Below are 16,081 nucleotides of genomic sequence, written 5' to 3'. Positions count from 1 at the left end.
GACCGTGGATAGAAGACAGGATGCTGGATGACCTCCGGCAGTACGAGACTGGGGATGTGGAGAGGCAGGGAATGCTTCCGACGTAAATGAGGGGCAAATAGTCGTATCTGTGCTGTGGTGAATGCCTACCGGGGGCTTTAATTAATAGGTGACTTTTTGAGAACTCAAGGGGAGTTTGACATGTTAAGATGTTCTTCAGTCACTTTTCAGATAGAGTATTTGTTGCCTACGCTCTGGGCATTATCTCAAAATAAACTTCCCTCTGTCATTTCTTCACAACTAGACTTCTGCCGCCTCCTTTTCAAGGTCATTATTCTTGATTTTTAAAAATTCTTTTTAAAGAAAAGAATCTCTTCACAGCTAAAGCCTGTAATATACCCTTCAATTACCCTCTTCTTCCCACGGTAGAAAAATAGTAGCTCATAATAGAAGCCTGTGGGTTATATGAACTCAAAAAGCATCGTTACCATTTTGAAGTACTTACTGGCCAACTGCTTTCAAACTTGGAGGAGTTTTAGCTGCACCAGAATGGCAGTGATAACCCTGGTGCCCTGTCGTGTCTCTTACTGAATTCCAGGATATTTACCTGGGGAAGGGAATTTGAGGGAATTTGAGGATTTGATAGAACACGTCTTGTTTGTTCATTATATACTCATCTCATAGCAGACATTCATACTGTGTTCACAGGTTATTTCTGTAAATGGAGGATTAGTTTAAGGTTCTGTTGTGGACAATAAAAATCAATTACTTCCAGGTGGACTAGAAGTTCTGACGTAGTTTTGATTCACTTGTTCAAGTTGTCCTTGAGGATATCATCCCTTTTGAATATGTTTCTTGTGCAGCGTGTCAAGATCAGTTCAGGTTTCCAATGACACAATTTAAGTTCTTGTCTTATTAATCAATAGCAGCAGTCAGGGAAGGCCTGCTTATTCCTCCTCCAATAGAACCGGATCAGGCTTGAAGAGAGGTAATAATTACCGCTCTGATCACAGCATGTTCCCTTTTCTCCTTCCCAACCCAGAGCATGTCTGTTCGATCCTGGCTTCCCTCCTGCGGAACCTGAGAGGGCAGCAGCGAACCCGGCTTCTGAATAAATTCACTGAAAATGACAGTGAGAAGGTGGGTGTGTCTGCTGCACGGTAAGGCCGGGCCCAGGGCCAGGGTGGGGCTGGAAGGGCTCTTTACCTGATGCCATCTGGGGGGTGCTGGGCTGAGCGCTCCTGCCCTAAAATATTTTCTCCGGCAGGGCTTTGGGTCTCGGGTTTTTCTGTGACTCTGCCTCTCCTCTCCAGATCCATCCTTCTGGGAGTAGTAGCACCTTGGGGTGGCAGCAGCTAGTACCTCAGGGTGATTTTTAGACCCAGTGAGAGTGGGGTTGTAATAGGATTTGGATTGGGGGCTGCACAACATGGCAAAGTCATCAAGAACCATGGCTTTAGATTCAGACGTCTGGATTTGAACCTGGTTTTGCTATTTTCAACATGTGTACCACTCTGAGCCTTGTTTTCCCTGTCTTCAAAATGGACATGTTAATTCCCGTCTTGAACAGTCAAGGAAAGGAAGACTAAATGTGGCCTTCCGAGGTGGCAGTAATGGAAGGTTCTGTTATGGACATAGAGAAGGGAGAGCCTGTCCTCTATGTCCTGTGGGATAAGAGAATGATCACATAAATGAGATTAGGTGCATCTTTTACATTGTGATTTAGCGTTGCCAAACCATAAGAGTTTTAACAGGAGCAAGAGTCAGCATGTATTTAATGACTGGGGGGCTTAGTAGGCCCCTTTCATTGTTGTGTGTATTCTCCCGGCACCATGGGGTTTACCCTCTGTGTGGCTTTCGTCCACAAATAGGCTTGGAGGCATTATGTTGCTTGCCCACGATCACAGTCTACTATGGGCATGCCGCTAGTTACGAGTTAGATCATTCTAGATGAATAAAATCAAAGACCCAAACCCCTTTTATAACTTACCATACTTTCTTTCCTTTCTGTGTCCAAGGAAAGGCAGAAAGTTTGTCCTCCTTCAGAGAGTGGTTTATGGCTGTTTCTCTGAGCTTGCGCCTGACCGTTTCCTCCAACCTCGCTAGCAGCATAGCATGGGGAAGAGGCCATCATGAGGTTAGGCACAGAACACCTTAGCAGACATGTCACCCTGGTAACATTTAACGTCTGTGCTACAGTTTCTTCATCTTTAAAATTAGGATCACTATCTTTCCTGCCTACATTCTCAGGGTTTTTTTTTAAGGCGTAAGGAAATAATGGACACGAAGATACTCTATCAACTGAAATATATAAGATCTTGGGGTCGTCATTGTTATCCAGAGAAGATTTGGGTACAGTCCTCCTGGACTCTGAGGGTGTGTTGAAGCACCATCTGGTGTTAACCACTATAAGCTCTTGAGTAAATATCAGGGTTGCCAAGAGCCGTGGTGGTGCCAGCCTTGTAAAGAGATGGTTTAGAACTCTAAGCTGGTTTCACGGTGTTTGTTCAGTCTTTTGGAAGTCTTAGGGAAAAATGAAACTTTTTCAAACCCACCGAGTGTTCCTCGGGCCATGTTTGAAGCATGACTTTTGCTAAGTTGAAAACTGATTTTTAAGTTATTGCTGAGCAGAAGTCAGGGCCTTTTTTTAAGTTGCTGAAAGAGTTTTTTTCGTGTACTCTCTTCTAACTCGAAAGCAACTAAAGAGATTTTACTCGGACCTTTTTAAAAAAAGATCAGCTCTGGGGTAGAATCTGAACTTGAAAGGTTTCAGTTGGAAGAAAGAAATTTCTGTAAAGTTCTAAGTGAATACCAAGTATGTAACTTCAGGCTCCTTCTCTTTGCAAGAAGGGACTTGAATTTTTATTTATCTGTTTGTTTTTAACAACTCGAATTCATGGGAGCCCTCGAAGGGCCGGAATGCAGTGTCCTTTGGGGAATGGGCCTGTGTTCGGGCTGCACCCATCCCAGGTGTTGGCTTGTTCTGCCCCAGCTCTTCAATCCATTCCTGCTGTGTCACTAAGCAGAGCTCATCCTCGATGTCAGAAGTGGGAGAGTGGGTCTCCTATTGTACGGAGTGACAGTGAGATGAATGGGAGCCCCACTGTTCTCTTGCCTTGGTATTCTTTTTCCTTCTCACTCATGTCTGAAATATCTCTCTTTCAGGTTGACAGACTGATGGAGTTGCATTTTAAGTATCTGGATGCAATGCAGGTGGCGGACAAGAAGATTGAAGGGGAGAAACACGTACGTATCCTTGCCTGTCTTTTGCCGACCGTCGACTTGCATTTCATTTGGGTCCCTTTGTACCTTCTCTGTCCCCATAGGACAGGCAAGGGCAGAGGTACCACCTACCCTCATGTGCCGCCTCTGCTGTTAGAGCAGAGCAGGTGACAGTCTGCCAGTGGTTAGACCTTCTAATAGGAGTGAGTGTCCTTTAAGAGGGAGGATGTGTCGGAATGATCCCTGTCCAGCCGAGGGTCTGGGTGATAGCACAAGTACCCTTGACATGAGCTGCTCTGAAAACATCTGGCCAAAGTGCAGTGCAGTGACTTGGTTCCACACTGGCAGAGCTGGCAGAGTCCGTCTTGGTTCACACCCTGCTGGCTTCTGTAGTCATAGGGGAAACGTCCGAGGGAAGGGTGATCATGGGATAAGAACTGGAAGGAAAGGTCGAGGTCACTCATTGACAGATGAAAAACTGGAGACCTGGAGAAAGGGGCCTCAGAGGCATCGCAGCAAAGCCTGTGTACCAGGTTCCAGAGGACTGACCCTAATTTCTTCCCCTCATGGCTGCTGAGGGAAATGAAGCCTGTCAGGTTTGTTTCTTTTTTTTTTTTTTTTTTTGGTCAGGTTTGTTTCTTGAGGGGTTGTGCTCGCTATGCTGCTACCCTGCCTTCGTACTTTCCACCTGCTTCCATTTTGTTCTCTGCCATCTCTGGCCTCTACCTTTCTCATCTGTCACCTTCATCGGGGGCAGGCATTTGTGTTGTTTAATGTCCGGTCTGTATCCTCCTCCCGGCAAGACATTCCTCAGTCTTTGGTCACATTGCCAAAGGATCCTTGCCTTGCTTTTTTTCAAAGTCTCTAATAGACTTCATTTTCTTTGTGATCTTGATTTGCTCTATCACTCCATTCTCTTTAGTTCTTCTTGCCTTAAAGATACACTGGAGGCTTTTGAGCCGCACTGGTGGGAGAGCCAGTTGGGCCCCAGCTCCCATCTGTGGTGGAGCAGCACAGCTGCGGGGCAGAGCCCAGCACACAGGGGACTGCGCTAGCTAGCTCTCGGGGTGAGAGCCCCGAGCTTATGGGGAGACAGCGACCCTCTTGTCTGTGCCCTGTTTCTCTTCACCCCTTCGTAACCACCACCCCTGCTTCATAAGCTATACCTTGCTTTATGAATGCCAGGGGACAGGTCGCTGTGGGTGTCGTGCTCAGGATCTCCCTCCCCCTAGTAAGTCCTCAGATGTTTGTTGATTGATTGAATTGACTGACTGGGACGTTCCTCGTTTATGCAGTGATACTCCTACAAGATAAAGGCAGAGGCTCCGAATCCTGAGGCTGGACTGCAGACGCCAGCATGTTGCACATGCAGTTCTTGTTCTGCCCTCCCACCCCCTTTATTTTGTCCTTTGACTGGGGTTTCCTTCTCCATCCTTTTTTCCCTTTACAGTAACTTGTGCATGGTGGACACTTAGTGACTGTGTAAGTGGCAGAGTAATGTCTTCTTTCTCTTCGTCTGAATGATAATTTAAAGAAATTTCCCTTGACTTTTGTGGGGAAACAGCCACAAGACAGTTAGAACTCCAGCTCTGACTGAAGACCTGTGTTACCTGCAAGAGGAGATTTTCAGGGGTAGAAGGAGCACCTGGGAGTTGGGGGACCTAGAATTTTAGGCAGGCACCCCCTCTCCATCACTGTGTGGCCCTGGCTTGTCACCATGCTTCATGTAGCCGGCTTCTTAGCTATAACGTGGTATCAGCAAACACCTCTCAGATCCTTTCCAACTCAGCGTTGCCCCTCAGGTTCAAGCGCACATCCTTGGGTCACTGTGCCGGCTTCTAGCAGTGGGGTGGAGTAAGAGCACAGGGAGAGGGTGATCGGTGACCACGCGGCCCTTCATACAGAGGAGCGGCAGCCCCCAAGAAAGTGTTGGGTGAGTGGGGAGTCACAGAACCCTGGGTTTGGATTCCAACTTTGCCACGTCCTAGCTCTGAGACCTTGGACAAATGAGTTGACCTCTGTAAACTTTGGTTGTGTCATCTGTAAAATGGAAATAACACTCCCCTTTGGGGGTTATTATAAAGAGGAAGCATAAAGTACGGAAAGCACCTCGCTACATTTCTGAGAGCCGCTGCTGCTTGGTGCTCGTAGCATCCTTCAGTCGTTCTTGTGTAGCTTTTAAAGCGAGCCAGGCAGCCCTTCTCCTGAGGGCATCTTCCTTGCCATCTGTCCCGGAAGGAGTCCCCCTAACAGACCAGAGTGTTGGTCCCATCATATACTTCGTTTGAGGGGAAGCTGGAGTAGATGGCTTTTCTGAAGGCGACCGAGTAAGCTGTGGGGCGTGAGGGAGCAGCTTGCATGTAGCCGTTAGGAAACTTGGCCCATTTCCCACAAGATTATCTATTATCAGCACTGAAGAGGGTGTGAAATTGATTAGCACTGACGGAGAGTAATCGCCGCAGCCACTCTCCCCCGGCCTTCACAGAGCTCCTGTGTACCACGGGCACCGGGGCTCCTGCCGTTCCCTGACAAACATCTGTCTCCTTGATGCCAAGGCCGTTTTGCTGGGCACTGGCAAACATTCCAAGGCCATTAGTGCTCAGCAGCCCCAGTGTTGCTCAGAGAGACAGGGCGGGGTGGCGGGGCGAGGGATGCATTAGCGAGCAGTGCTCTCTGCCAGCACTCGGGCTCCGTCCTGGCAGGTGCAGCCACCTGGCAGGTGTAGAATGTCTCGGAACAGAACGACCTCTTTTTCACCTCTCCTTCATACACTCTTCTCTCTTAAGTCATAAGCAATTTGTTGCCTCACCCCACCCATGTCTGTTAAACTCAGATGTCCTACACCCCTTGGGAGCTCAGCAAATATTTGTTGATTCGAATTGAATGCTTATTTCTCATGCATTTGATGACATTGGCGGTCAGATCAGTAATGGATAAATATCTCCCAGACTTCCACACTCCACCAAGTCTGCAACAAAAAAAAAACCTTAGATAGCAGGGTCGGGGACTGCCCCCAGATAAGGCAGGTCAGGTATTGACAGCTTTAGTGTCTCAGAAACCCCATCTTCCCTGTACACTTCAGACGTCCACGGGCACGGTGCGAATGGCCATTTTTTGCAATTGACCAGGAGTCACTGGACAGAATCCGGTCATTTGGCAAATATTTCTCAGGCGCCTGCTCTCTGCAAGGCACCGGGCCAGCCACTGGCAGGGGGTGAGAGTTGGAAGTGCCCGTGGAAGAAGGGGCCCCTAGGAGCGGTGCTGCTGATGAGGCCCAGGGAGCCGGGAGCTGTGGACTGTGCCCGGTGGGACCCTCAGCTGTTTCACGTATGATGCAGGGTACGAGCTGCATGTTAGAAGGTAGAGATGCATCAGGCATTTCCAACTGAAGAGGAGCAGGAGCAATGGAGGGGCAAGGGGAGTCAAGTTTGGAGGGGTGAGTGGGAAGTTAAACCCTAGGAGAAGAGGGTGAGAGGGGAGAATGTGGGCTCTAGAGCCCGGCTTCTTTCTGCTTTCTGACTGCGGACAAGTAGCTTGACTTCTCAGCCTTATTTTCTTGCTCAGTAGTGTTTTCTTTCTAAGGTGTATGTCCCAACCTGGGTACTTTGGGGCATTCAGAAGGTGGGATTTGATGACCTAACACCTGAAAGCTCTTTCACAGGGCTTGGCACATAGCCAGTGGCCAGAGAACCTTTTGTTGTCTCTTTAAGGACTGTCTGCACCCCATCACCCCTGCATGCACACACACTTCCTAACTCCCCTAGGACTGCAACATTTCGCATGATCTGGGTGCCCCCCGTTTCTCTAGCGTCCTCTCCCGCACCTGGGCACTCCTTCCTGCCTTAGCGCCTTTGCATTTGCTTTTCCCCGTTGTCCTGGCTCTTCTGGTGCTTCCCTCTACCTTCAGGTCTCAGCCTAAATGTCACCTCATCAGAGAGTTTTCAGTCATCACCATGCGTAAAGTAGCATCACCCCAATCTCCAGGGCCCTTCATCACCTCTCAGTATTTGTTTATTCTTTGTCTCTGGGGCTGTAATCTCTCTTGTTCATCATTTTCTCAGGACTTACATAATGATTGACATGCACTAAATGAAGGACCATCACTTATGAAATAAAATTAGTATTTGTCCCTGAGTATTAAGGAAAATTGAAGGTCTGAGGGTTTTTTCCTACATTGTTCCTTAACTCTCATTTTTAACCCTCTTTTTTGGTTTGCTCTATGATTAGCCTCATCATCAAAAGTATCTCAGGACCTCTGTGTAGGTTCTGTGGCCTACCTGTGGCGGTGTTCAGTAAGGTGAAACATGCCTATTTAGAAGAGTCTACAGGACAAGCTGGTGACTGTATACACATTCACTCGAAATCACATTACTGCAATAGTCTGTGACTGGCAGAGACTTCCACGTCTGGGGCCGTGGCCCACTGCATTCATGTGTCTTCAGTGACTGCCCGATTCAGGGCCACAGTGTATCTGGACATGCCCTCGGGGCTCCTGGTTAACAAGATTTGACCTGAACTTTTAAAGGGCATGTAATTCTTAGACTCTTCTAGTGAGCCTCAGTTCTCCATGATCTGTAAATATTCAGGATGCTTGTCTCAGCAGATTTCACCTGACTCCCAAACCAACACCAAGCCCGGAAAACAGCAAGGTCCCTGTTATTGGGAAGATGTCCTGACTTCTCGTTGGTTCCTTCTGGCTTCTCTCGGTTAAATGTACAGAGATGCCTGGCTTCTGACTGTCAGAGTGAGACATAATTATATAGGTACTGGCAGGGATTTTAAGAGGGAGGAGAGCTTTGGAGAGAGGTTTCCCTTTTTTAGTTCCTGGGAAAATTATACTCAGCAGGTTTATTCAATAAAGTGTTCTCACCACATACTTTGCACTATAATGACTTACAAATTGCATGCTAATTTTGCCACAGTTAAATCATTCTAGGCTTTATCCTGGAAAGAGAAAGGTGGACTCCTTGTAATGAAACAGTATCCACAGGACTTGATGTCTGGAACAGACTTGGACTATTTCCTTGGCATTTGAAACTCATTTAAAGATCTGTACAGAGTGGGGGGAGCACAGGAGTGGGTGCGTGGGGAACGTGATCCTAGAGCACTGGGGAAGGATGTAGACAGAAGTAGGAGACTGCCATTGATTCTTCTGCTAACTGGGCGGCAGGCTTCTGGGATGCGCTTTAAAAAGAGAATCCTGCTGAGAGTTCCTCTCAGCTGTTCTTTAAGTCAGTCATTCCCAGACTTTTTCTGTTCAAGAATTTGCCAGGACACAGCTGATAGCCAGTAGAAGCCAGTGATGGTGGGGGAGGGTGTGTCCTGGTGCTTTTGCCTCTCTTTCAGATGCCCACTGACGTAGCCATATGCACGTTTACCCTCTGTAACCCCCTGTCTGCCCCCTTCCCAGTCTGTCATCCTTTCTGCCAGTGGAGGGGAAGTCAGAGGAGCTCAGTTCTGATGCTGTGCCGCTGCCGCTTACCTTGCAGTGTGGCCCTGCATGCTCTGTTTGGCTTTTGTCATCCTCCCTGCCCTCCTGTTCCAGTGGGGTTCATAGGCACTAGGGCTGTGTGCCGGGGACTCCTGAGTGTCTGCTGACTCTCATAGCCCCTCCCACAGGCCATCACGCAGAGGCTTTTGTGGCTCAGCCAGTCCAAAGCCTGGTCTGTGACCCTATCCGTGTATCATCCCCTCCCCTCCTTCACCGCACTGGGGCCAGTCACCAGTTTCACCAGGTCAGAAACCTGCGCTGCATCTGTTTCCTCCTTTCTGCTTGCTGGGTCCGTCCGGTAAGTTTTACCTCTGATCTCTGTGCATCCTCTTCGTGTTCCCGTGTCCTCACTACCACCGTGGACACTTGGGCAGCCAGCATCTTTTCTTCTTATAGGAGTGCAGCGCCCTCCTCGCTGACCTGTTTCCCTGTCCCTAGGTTTGTCCTCTCCGATCCATTTCTTACACAGTAACCAGAGATTTTTCGAAACTGAAAATGCAGCTATGCCACTCACCTACCCAAACCCAGCACACAATGGCTCTGTGTTACCTGCGGGATATGCTCTAAATTCTTTCCAGGCCTTGCTAGGCCTCTCCCACTGGGGCCCCTGCCTGCCCCGGCCTCCCCACCCCAGGGCTGCATCCCTCACCACTCCTCCCCTTGTGATGTGCACCTGTACCACCTGTGCCTTCCTAACCTTTCTCTCCTCTGCCCAGAATACCTCTCCGTACCATGTTTCCCACAGCCCTCTCCTGCAGCTGGCTAATTCCTCTGTATCCTCAAGAGCTTTGGCAGAAAAGTCTGTCAATAGATGCATGTTGAGTGTGTACCATGTGCCAAGCATGCTGCTTAGTGTTGCTGGGCCAGCGCCTGCAGAAAGCGTCCCGGCCCCCATGCTGCTCCCCCCACCCCTGTGCTCTGTGCTCCCTGTGCGCAGCAGCCTGCAAGCCATAGACCCAAATCTTGCCTCTGCTTCAGTTTCCTCATCAGGAAAAGGGGGAGAATGGTAATACCTATCTTGAAGGGTTGCAGGGAAGATGAAATAGATCAATATACAGAAATCACTTAGAACAGTTTCTGGCACAAGCAAGTATGCCATAAGTGGTAGCTATTATTGTAAGTGTTTTTGGCCTGTGTACTTGTCTCTCTCTCCCTCTAAAGCTGAGGCACCACAAGCCTGTCCTGATCTTCCTTCCTCGGCACCCCCAACAGGATTGTTATTTTCTGGCCTTGTGTTCTTGTATCTGCTATCGCAGAAGCTCTGGTTCTCTCAAGGCTGGCTTATATGTTGTCAAGATTCAGATGAGCAGTCGTGGGTATTTTTTCTTTTGTTTTGTTTTTTCAGTAAATTTAGAAATGTAGAAATGGAAGACACACGCATCATGGAGACATGGTAGCTGGAAGGAAGTGTGAGTCCTGAGGTCATACGGCCCAAGGTTGAATCTCAGCTCAGCCACACACGACCTCTGTTTTGGGGGAGATGACTTGCCCTTTGCGTGTTTTAGTTTTCACAGTGACTTCACTATTTTAAAGATTAATGAGATTGTTTATAGCAACGAGTCACAAGCATATGTGCTAGGGTTGGCCTAACACATAGTCAGTTCTCCTCCGTGGGCAAAGATCTGGCCTGAGGTTCTTGGACCCTTATCAGAGTTTCTGCCAATTAGTTACGCATTCTCCCCTCCCCCCAAAATCCCTTTTATTATTTCTTCAGCCTCGGTTTCCCCAGCTAAAAATGACTGGCTGTCTCTAGGATCCTTCTCTAATAGTCTGCCCTATTTTAGAAGCTCTTAGAAGAAGGTTTTTATTTGCTGGTGTTTGTGCGCACCCCACCCCCACACCCCAACACACCCAGCTCCACTTACCTGTCTCTCCCGTGGCTTAAACTCTTCCCTTGCTTTTGAAGAAAAAAGAGATGGGCCTTTTGTAAATGGTGGGGCGTTCTTACCCATGACTACAGACCGTAACTGTGACCCATCGGGGCTCTGAGTCACATCCCCTCTTATTAAGGCAAGAGGAATTCTTATTGGCTACATAGCAGCTTCTTTTATGACTGTCTCCTTCCATCAGCGAGGGGCAGCTCGCTGCCTGTCAGGGGCAGATTAGAAATGGCATCCACATGCTCATTTGGAGGCTTGTGACTTGCCTGCTGAGAGAGATAGAGGCTGGTGGAAAGGTGGTGATTTGGTAGTGCTCCTGACGACAGATTAACATTTAAAGTGAGGATGTGGCTGGGGGAGGGGGAAACAACACACAACCCTGCAGAAATGGCACCTTGACACCACACGTACCACCTCCTTGTGTATCTTTGGAGATGAATCTGTTGATTTTAGCAGTCCCCAAACAGGCTTATGCTGCTGTGAATTGCAATCTGTTCTACTTAATGCGCCATTCACTGAATTACCATCTAAGTTTTTATTCTAGCCTTCTCTCATGGAATGAGCAACACAAAACCTTTCTGAGTGTCTTCCGTTTTTTTCAACTCTTCCAAATTGCTTGTGGAATTTGCTAGCCTAGTTGTAGATTCACACACACACACACACACACACACACACGTGCACCTTTTTTTTTTTTTTTAAAGATTTATTTATCTGAGAGAGAGCATGCTTGCAAAGAGAGAGCACAAGCAGGGGGAGCGGCAGAGGGAGAGAGAGACGCAGACTCCCCTCTGAGGAGGGAGCCTGATGCAGGACTCAATTCCAGGACCCTGTGATCATGACCTGAGCCGAAGGCAGACACTTACTTAACCAGCCACCCAGGCCCCCTTTGCCCTTTTTTTATTTCTATTTATTTATTTTTTTAATTTCTTTAATTTACAAGGAAAAGACAGGCCCAGGAAGACACAAGAGAACCACACATTTAATATAGCTTGTTTGCATTAGACCCTAGGTAGAGCATCAAGAAAAAAATGCTCTTTGTTCATATGCTAATACTGGAAAAGGTCTATAAAACAAAGTTTTTCCTTCTTTGGACTCTGAAAGGTATCACAGGCTTGGAGCCAAACTGTATGTGTTTTATCCTGTCTCCAACAACTACTCAACCATGAGCTTTGTGGCCTTATGAGACATTCCACCTCTGTAAGCCTTCCTTTCCTGTCTGAAAGGCGGACACAAAGTTCCCAACTCCTCGTGAGGAAAAATCCATGAAAGTGCTTAGCCCAGCACCTGGCACACAGTGAGGACTTGGGAAAGGTTGCTGTTGTCATTATCCGTGTGCTACATCCCATCTCTTGCCAGAGTGAAAGGACAAATAGAAAAAGGTCTTGGACAAGGAAATCATGTTCCACCAGAGTCTTTAACCGAAACTCAGTGACAATCATTTGACATCTGTCTCAGTTTTTCCATCTGTGAAATCTGGAAATGATATTTGAAATGTGCATACCCAACACAGGGCATATACAGCAAGTGAGGTTAATGAAGATACTCTGCTCTCAAAAGTAGAAAGCGCTTCTGTGGATGTCGAATTGTCATTGCTTCACAAAGAGGACCGTCACCTTCACTCGCCACAGCGGTGAGAGTTGAATGAATTTGTGGAAGACTTCCTTTACATCTTAACTCACCTGTCTCATTTTAGATACAGTTTAGTGTACACACACATTTTCACTCTGGAATTTTTTAAAGTGAGATATGTTTATGATACTTGAGGCAGTTACTGGATTTCTGGAATTTCTCTTTAATCTCTGTTAATCCTATTGCCATTTGAAGAGCACTCGATTTTCATGTCTAGATTGTTTAAAGATGGCCTGTCCAATGTAGCAGCAGATCCAGGGCTCATCTCTTTGGGACGAGGAAGTCTAATTTACTGTGAGAGAATGAGCTCGTTGTCAGTGCTGACCACTATGTCATGTCAGGGTGATGCTCCCTGTCTCCTACCTGAGGCCTTTGTCACAGTGGCTCTTCTGACTGTCTGGGAGCACCACCAGTCAACAGCTTCAGTCCGTCCATACAGACACCCAGATAGAGGCAGAAATCCATCCTGTCTGGTGACGGAGGTGGCTCAGTCCTAGATTTGCCCTCGTTTATCAAAGCTGGAAGGAACCTTCTAGAGCACGAGATCAGGGAAGACAGTTGGTGCCTCCTCCACTCCCCACCCTGCAGTCAGCGCAGATACAGCTTAACTGGTCTCAGGGCTCCTCCTGCACAAGCTCCCATTAGTCCCCCAGCCCTTTTCCATGTTGAGCACTTGACAGCCACTGCGGTGCGTGAGAGTGGGTGCTCCAAGTGAAACCCGTTTTCCTTCCCTGATCCAGGGCAGGCTTCTCGTTTCCAAGCAAAGAAGCCGAGGCCATGAAAAGTTAGATGACCTCTCTAAGGACACTAGTAAGTTAGTGAGCGTTAGTTTGTTTAGTACTCTGTCCAATCTTGGCAGAGGAACCTGTTTGTAGAATTAATACATCATCATTCAGAAAACCCAGTGTCTAAATGCTTCTTGTAATGTCAGAGGGTCTCTTAAGAGAAAAGGAGGCAAGGGAGGTTGGGTATCTTTTTAGAATGAGGTATTTAGGCCTGTTATACTCATGTTACTAGGTTTGGTGCCCACGTGCTGAGGCTGGGGAGCTGCAGGTTTAATCTCAGCGTGGGCCAGCCAGCCTCACTCTTTTCCTTGCCAGTCACTTTGAAGGATGTCTCACTGGTCAGTGGGGCAGAAGTCATTTGCTCCCTACCGCTAGTGAGGCAAGTCTACTTATGTGCTACTAGTATGTAACCATCAGAGTTTTCTAAATCGGACTCCTTCAGTTCTTCCAGAGCCTTCTGTGAGGAAAATAAGACAGTAGGGAGAAGCTTGTAGTGATGCTAGAATGTTGATGTTACATTTATATTACTTCAAAGACTGAATCCTAGCCAGATGATCATGAGTTGGGTTGTACCAGCAGCTATTTTGGAGTCTCAGAAACCCTGAGAAGTCTATCCGGAGTTAGGTCCACTTCCTTATCTCCACATCAGTTTTTTTAATCTGGTATCTTAGAATCCAGAAAGGAGCCAGAAATTCATTAATCCATTTATAATAAAGGTCATATATGATCCTCCTTCTTCTTAAGACAGACCAAAACTTGAGAAGATATTCCAACAAGAACTGTCCCCAAACTTACTTTCTTTTTTTTTTTTTTTAAGATTTTTTATTTATTTATTTGACAGACAGAGATCACAAGTAGGCGGGGGCCAGGGGTGGGGGGAAGCACGCTCTCTACTGAGCAGAGAGCCCGACACGGGGCTCCATCCCAGGACCCTGGGATCATGACCTGAGCTGAACGCAGAGGCTTTAACTTACTGAGCCACCCAGGTGCCCCTCCCCAAACTTTCTTATTTGCTATCAGAATGATACATAACCATCCTGCTTCTTTTATTTCCCTTTAAACACTGAGTACACGTTTCCGCTCAACTTTTCTGAATCCAGTCAGCAGTAAATATTCCCTGCCATGGAGTCGTAACAGGCTAGATAAGGTGCTATCCTGACAGCAGTCACCTTCTCTGCTTGCTGGTTTCTATGATGCTTCTGAAACTGTCAGGGCAGAGACTTCGTCTTAGAAGCCAATCTCTGTTTCATCTTTGTGCATGTTCAGCCCTGCGATGGTGATGCCTTTCTTGGAGATGAGCTAAAGCCGCATCTCAGATCTACATTTGAAATTTTCCCTTTCAAATCATCTGGCTGTATATCTAAAAGTAGAATGTTGACTTGAATGTTGTCAGAGTCTTGAAGTTCTAAGGAGAGAGACAAAAATGGAGTTTGGCATTGGTCTCTTGGGTCCGTCCTTTCTGGATGACAATATTTAGAGAAACGGGAAGGTACAGTATGTGCCTGTCTGGTTAAAAGAAGATCAGGTCGTAGGGGAGAGTATGGAAAAGGAAAAAGCACCAGGAAGGAAGAAACTTAATTTTGCTATGCTCCATTCTTGAGCCTCTACCACTCTTACTGAGCATCTTTGTTCTCGCAAACAGCTCCGAAACCTGCACCCACGCAAACATGGCAGCATGAAACTTGGGTTTGAGCCTTGGTTTTGAGTCCCAGTTCTGCCACCCACTGGCCTTGGGAGACTGCTCTGCCGAGTCCCGTTTCCTCCAATATTTGTGCGAAGCAAAGGAATTAAACGCCCTTAGACTCAGTCTGACACGCAACGAGCCCTCCATAAACACTGGCTGGCCCTCTGAGGTGGATGGATGGTGGCGGCAGAGGTCTGTATTCAGACGGCCTCCCACAGTGCCTCATATGTAGCAATCAATCAAAAATAATATCATCTGCCGACAGCCAGGATCTTTATAAGCAAAAAACCACACTCCCTTCCTCCTTTCTAACCTTTCTTTTAGTGATACTGATGTTCCACTGTTGATCTCTCTCACCCTAGCCAAGCTGACTTTTCCATGCCTTGATCCATGCTGTTTCTCCTTCTGCTTAGAATGTCCTTACCAGCCTGTCAGACTCCTACAGAGTCCACCTCAAATGTACATTTCCTGTGACGTCTTTTGGGCCCTCCAGACAGACAAAGTGTGTCCTGAATGCCCACAGCATGTGGTACCATTTGAGAAACCCTTGATCATAGGCATTATTACATTTTTAAAAATTAATAATTTGGCGATATTATTAGGCTATAATCTCCTTGACGATGTGGACTCTTAATTCATCTTTGCCTCCCCCCAGCACATCATCCAGTACCTGGCCCACCTTTGGGTGTTTGGGAAATCTTTACCAGTTGGATGAATGAATTGTGTTCCTCTCCCAGTTTCCATGTTTGCAAACCTCTAAGGGCTTCGTCACCTCTTCTCTCCTCCATCTGATCAGCTCCCCACGGAGGCTGATACTGCGGCCTCCCAGCCATGCGCTCTGCTTGCCTCTCAGGGCTGTGAGCCGGCGTGTCTGTCACACAGGAGTTGCGTGTTCCCATGTGTGACGTTTTCCTGCACAGGCAGCCTGCAGCCCCCCCCCTTTTTTTTTTTTTTTTTTTTTAAGATTTTACTTATTTGACACACAGAGATCACAAGTGGTCAGAAAGGCAGGCAGAGAGAGAGGGGGAAGCAGGCTCCCTGCCAAGCAGAGAGCCAGACGAGGGGCTCGATCTTAGGACCCCAAGACCACGACCTGAGCCGAAGGCAGAGGCTTAACCCACTGAGCCACCCAGGCGCCCCAGCCTGCAGCCCATTGTGTCTCAGTTCTGTCGCCAGGGTTCAGGCCCCCACCAGCTGGCCCACCATGGTCCCGTCCCTCACCACATCTGATGCTTTCCCCTCTCCCCATCCACGGGAGTCTTAGCACACACAGCTCCTTAAGCAGCGCTGAACTTCTGCCTGCGTTTCCCAGTCCTGTTTGACAAATGCTTTCCAAGAGCCTGCTGTGCTCAAAGTGGTATGTGAGGTGCTTTCTAGGGCACAAAGAAGAGGGAAACACAGCTCTTGCTTC

The 16,081-nt window shown here is 47.7% G+C and overlaps 1 protein-coding gene across 3 annotated transcripts in view; it reads left to right on the top strand.

The window, feature by feature from the left end:
* CTNNBL1 (catenin beta like 1) overlaps positions 1 to 16,081 on the top strand; it is a 161,126-nt gene that overhangs the window by 129,923 nt on the left and 15,122 nt on the right. For all 3 annotated transcript variants that reach the window (XM_080813370.1, XM_080813371.1, XM_080813369.1), the window contains exons 12-13: positions 1,022 to 1,119; positions 3,145 to 3,225. In XM_080813370.1, coding sequence (XP_080669496.1) covers positions 1,022 to 1,119; positions 3,145 to 3,225 — 179 coding nt within the window. The remainder of the gene's footprint in view (positions 1 to 1,021; positions 1,120 to 3,144; positions 3,226 to 16,081) is intronic.

The sequence above is a fragment of the Martes martes genome (genome assembly GCF_963455335.1).
Source record: "Martes martes genome assembly, chromosome: 9".
NCBI classification, from domain to species: Eukaryota; Metazoa; Chordata; class Mammalia; order Carnivora; family Mustelidae; genus Martes; species Martes martes.
This window is presented reverse-complemented; position numbering and strand designations above follow the sequence as displayed.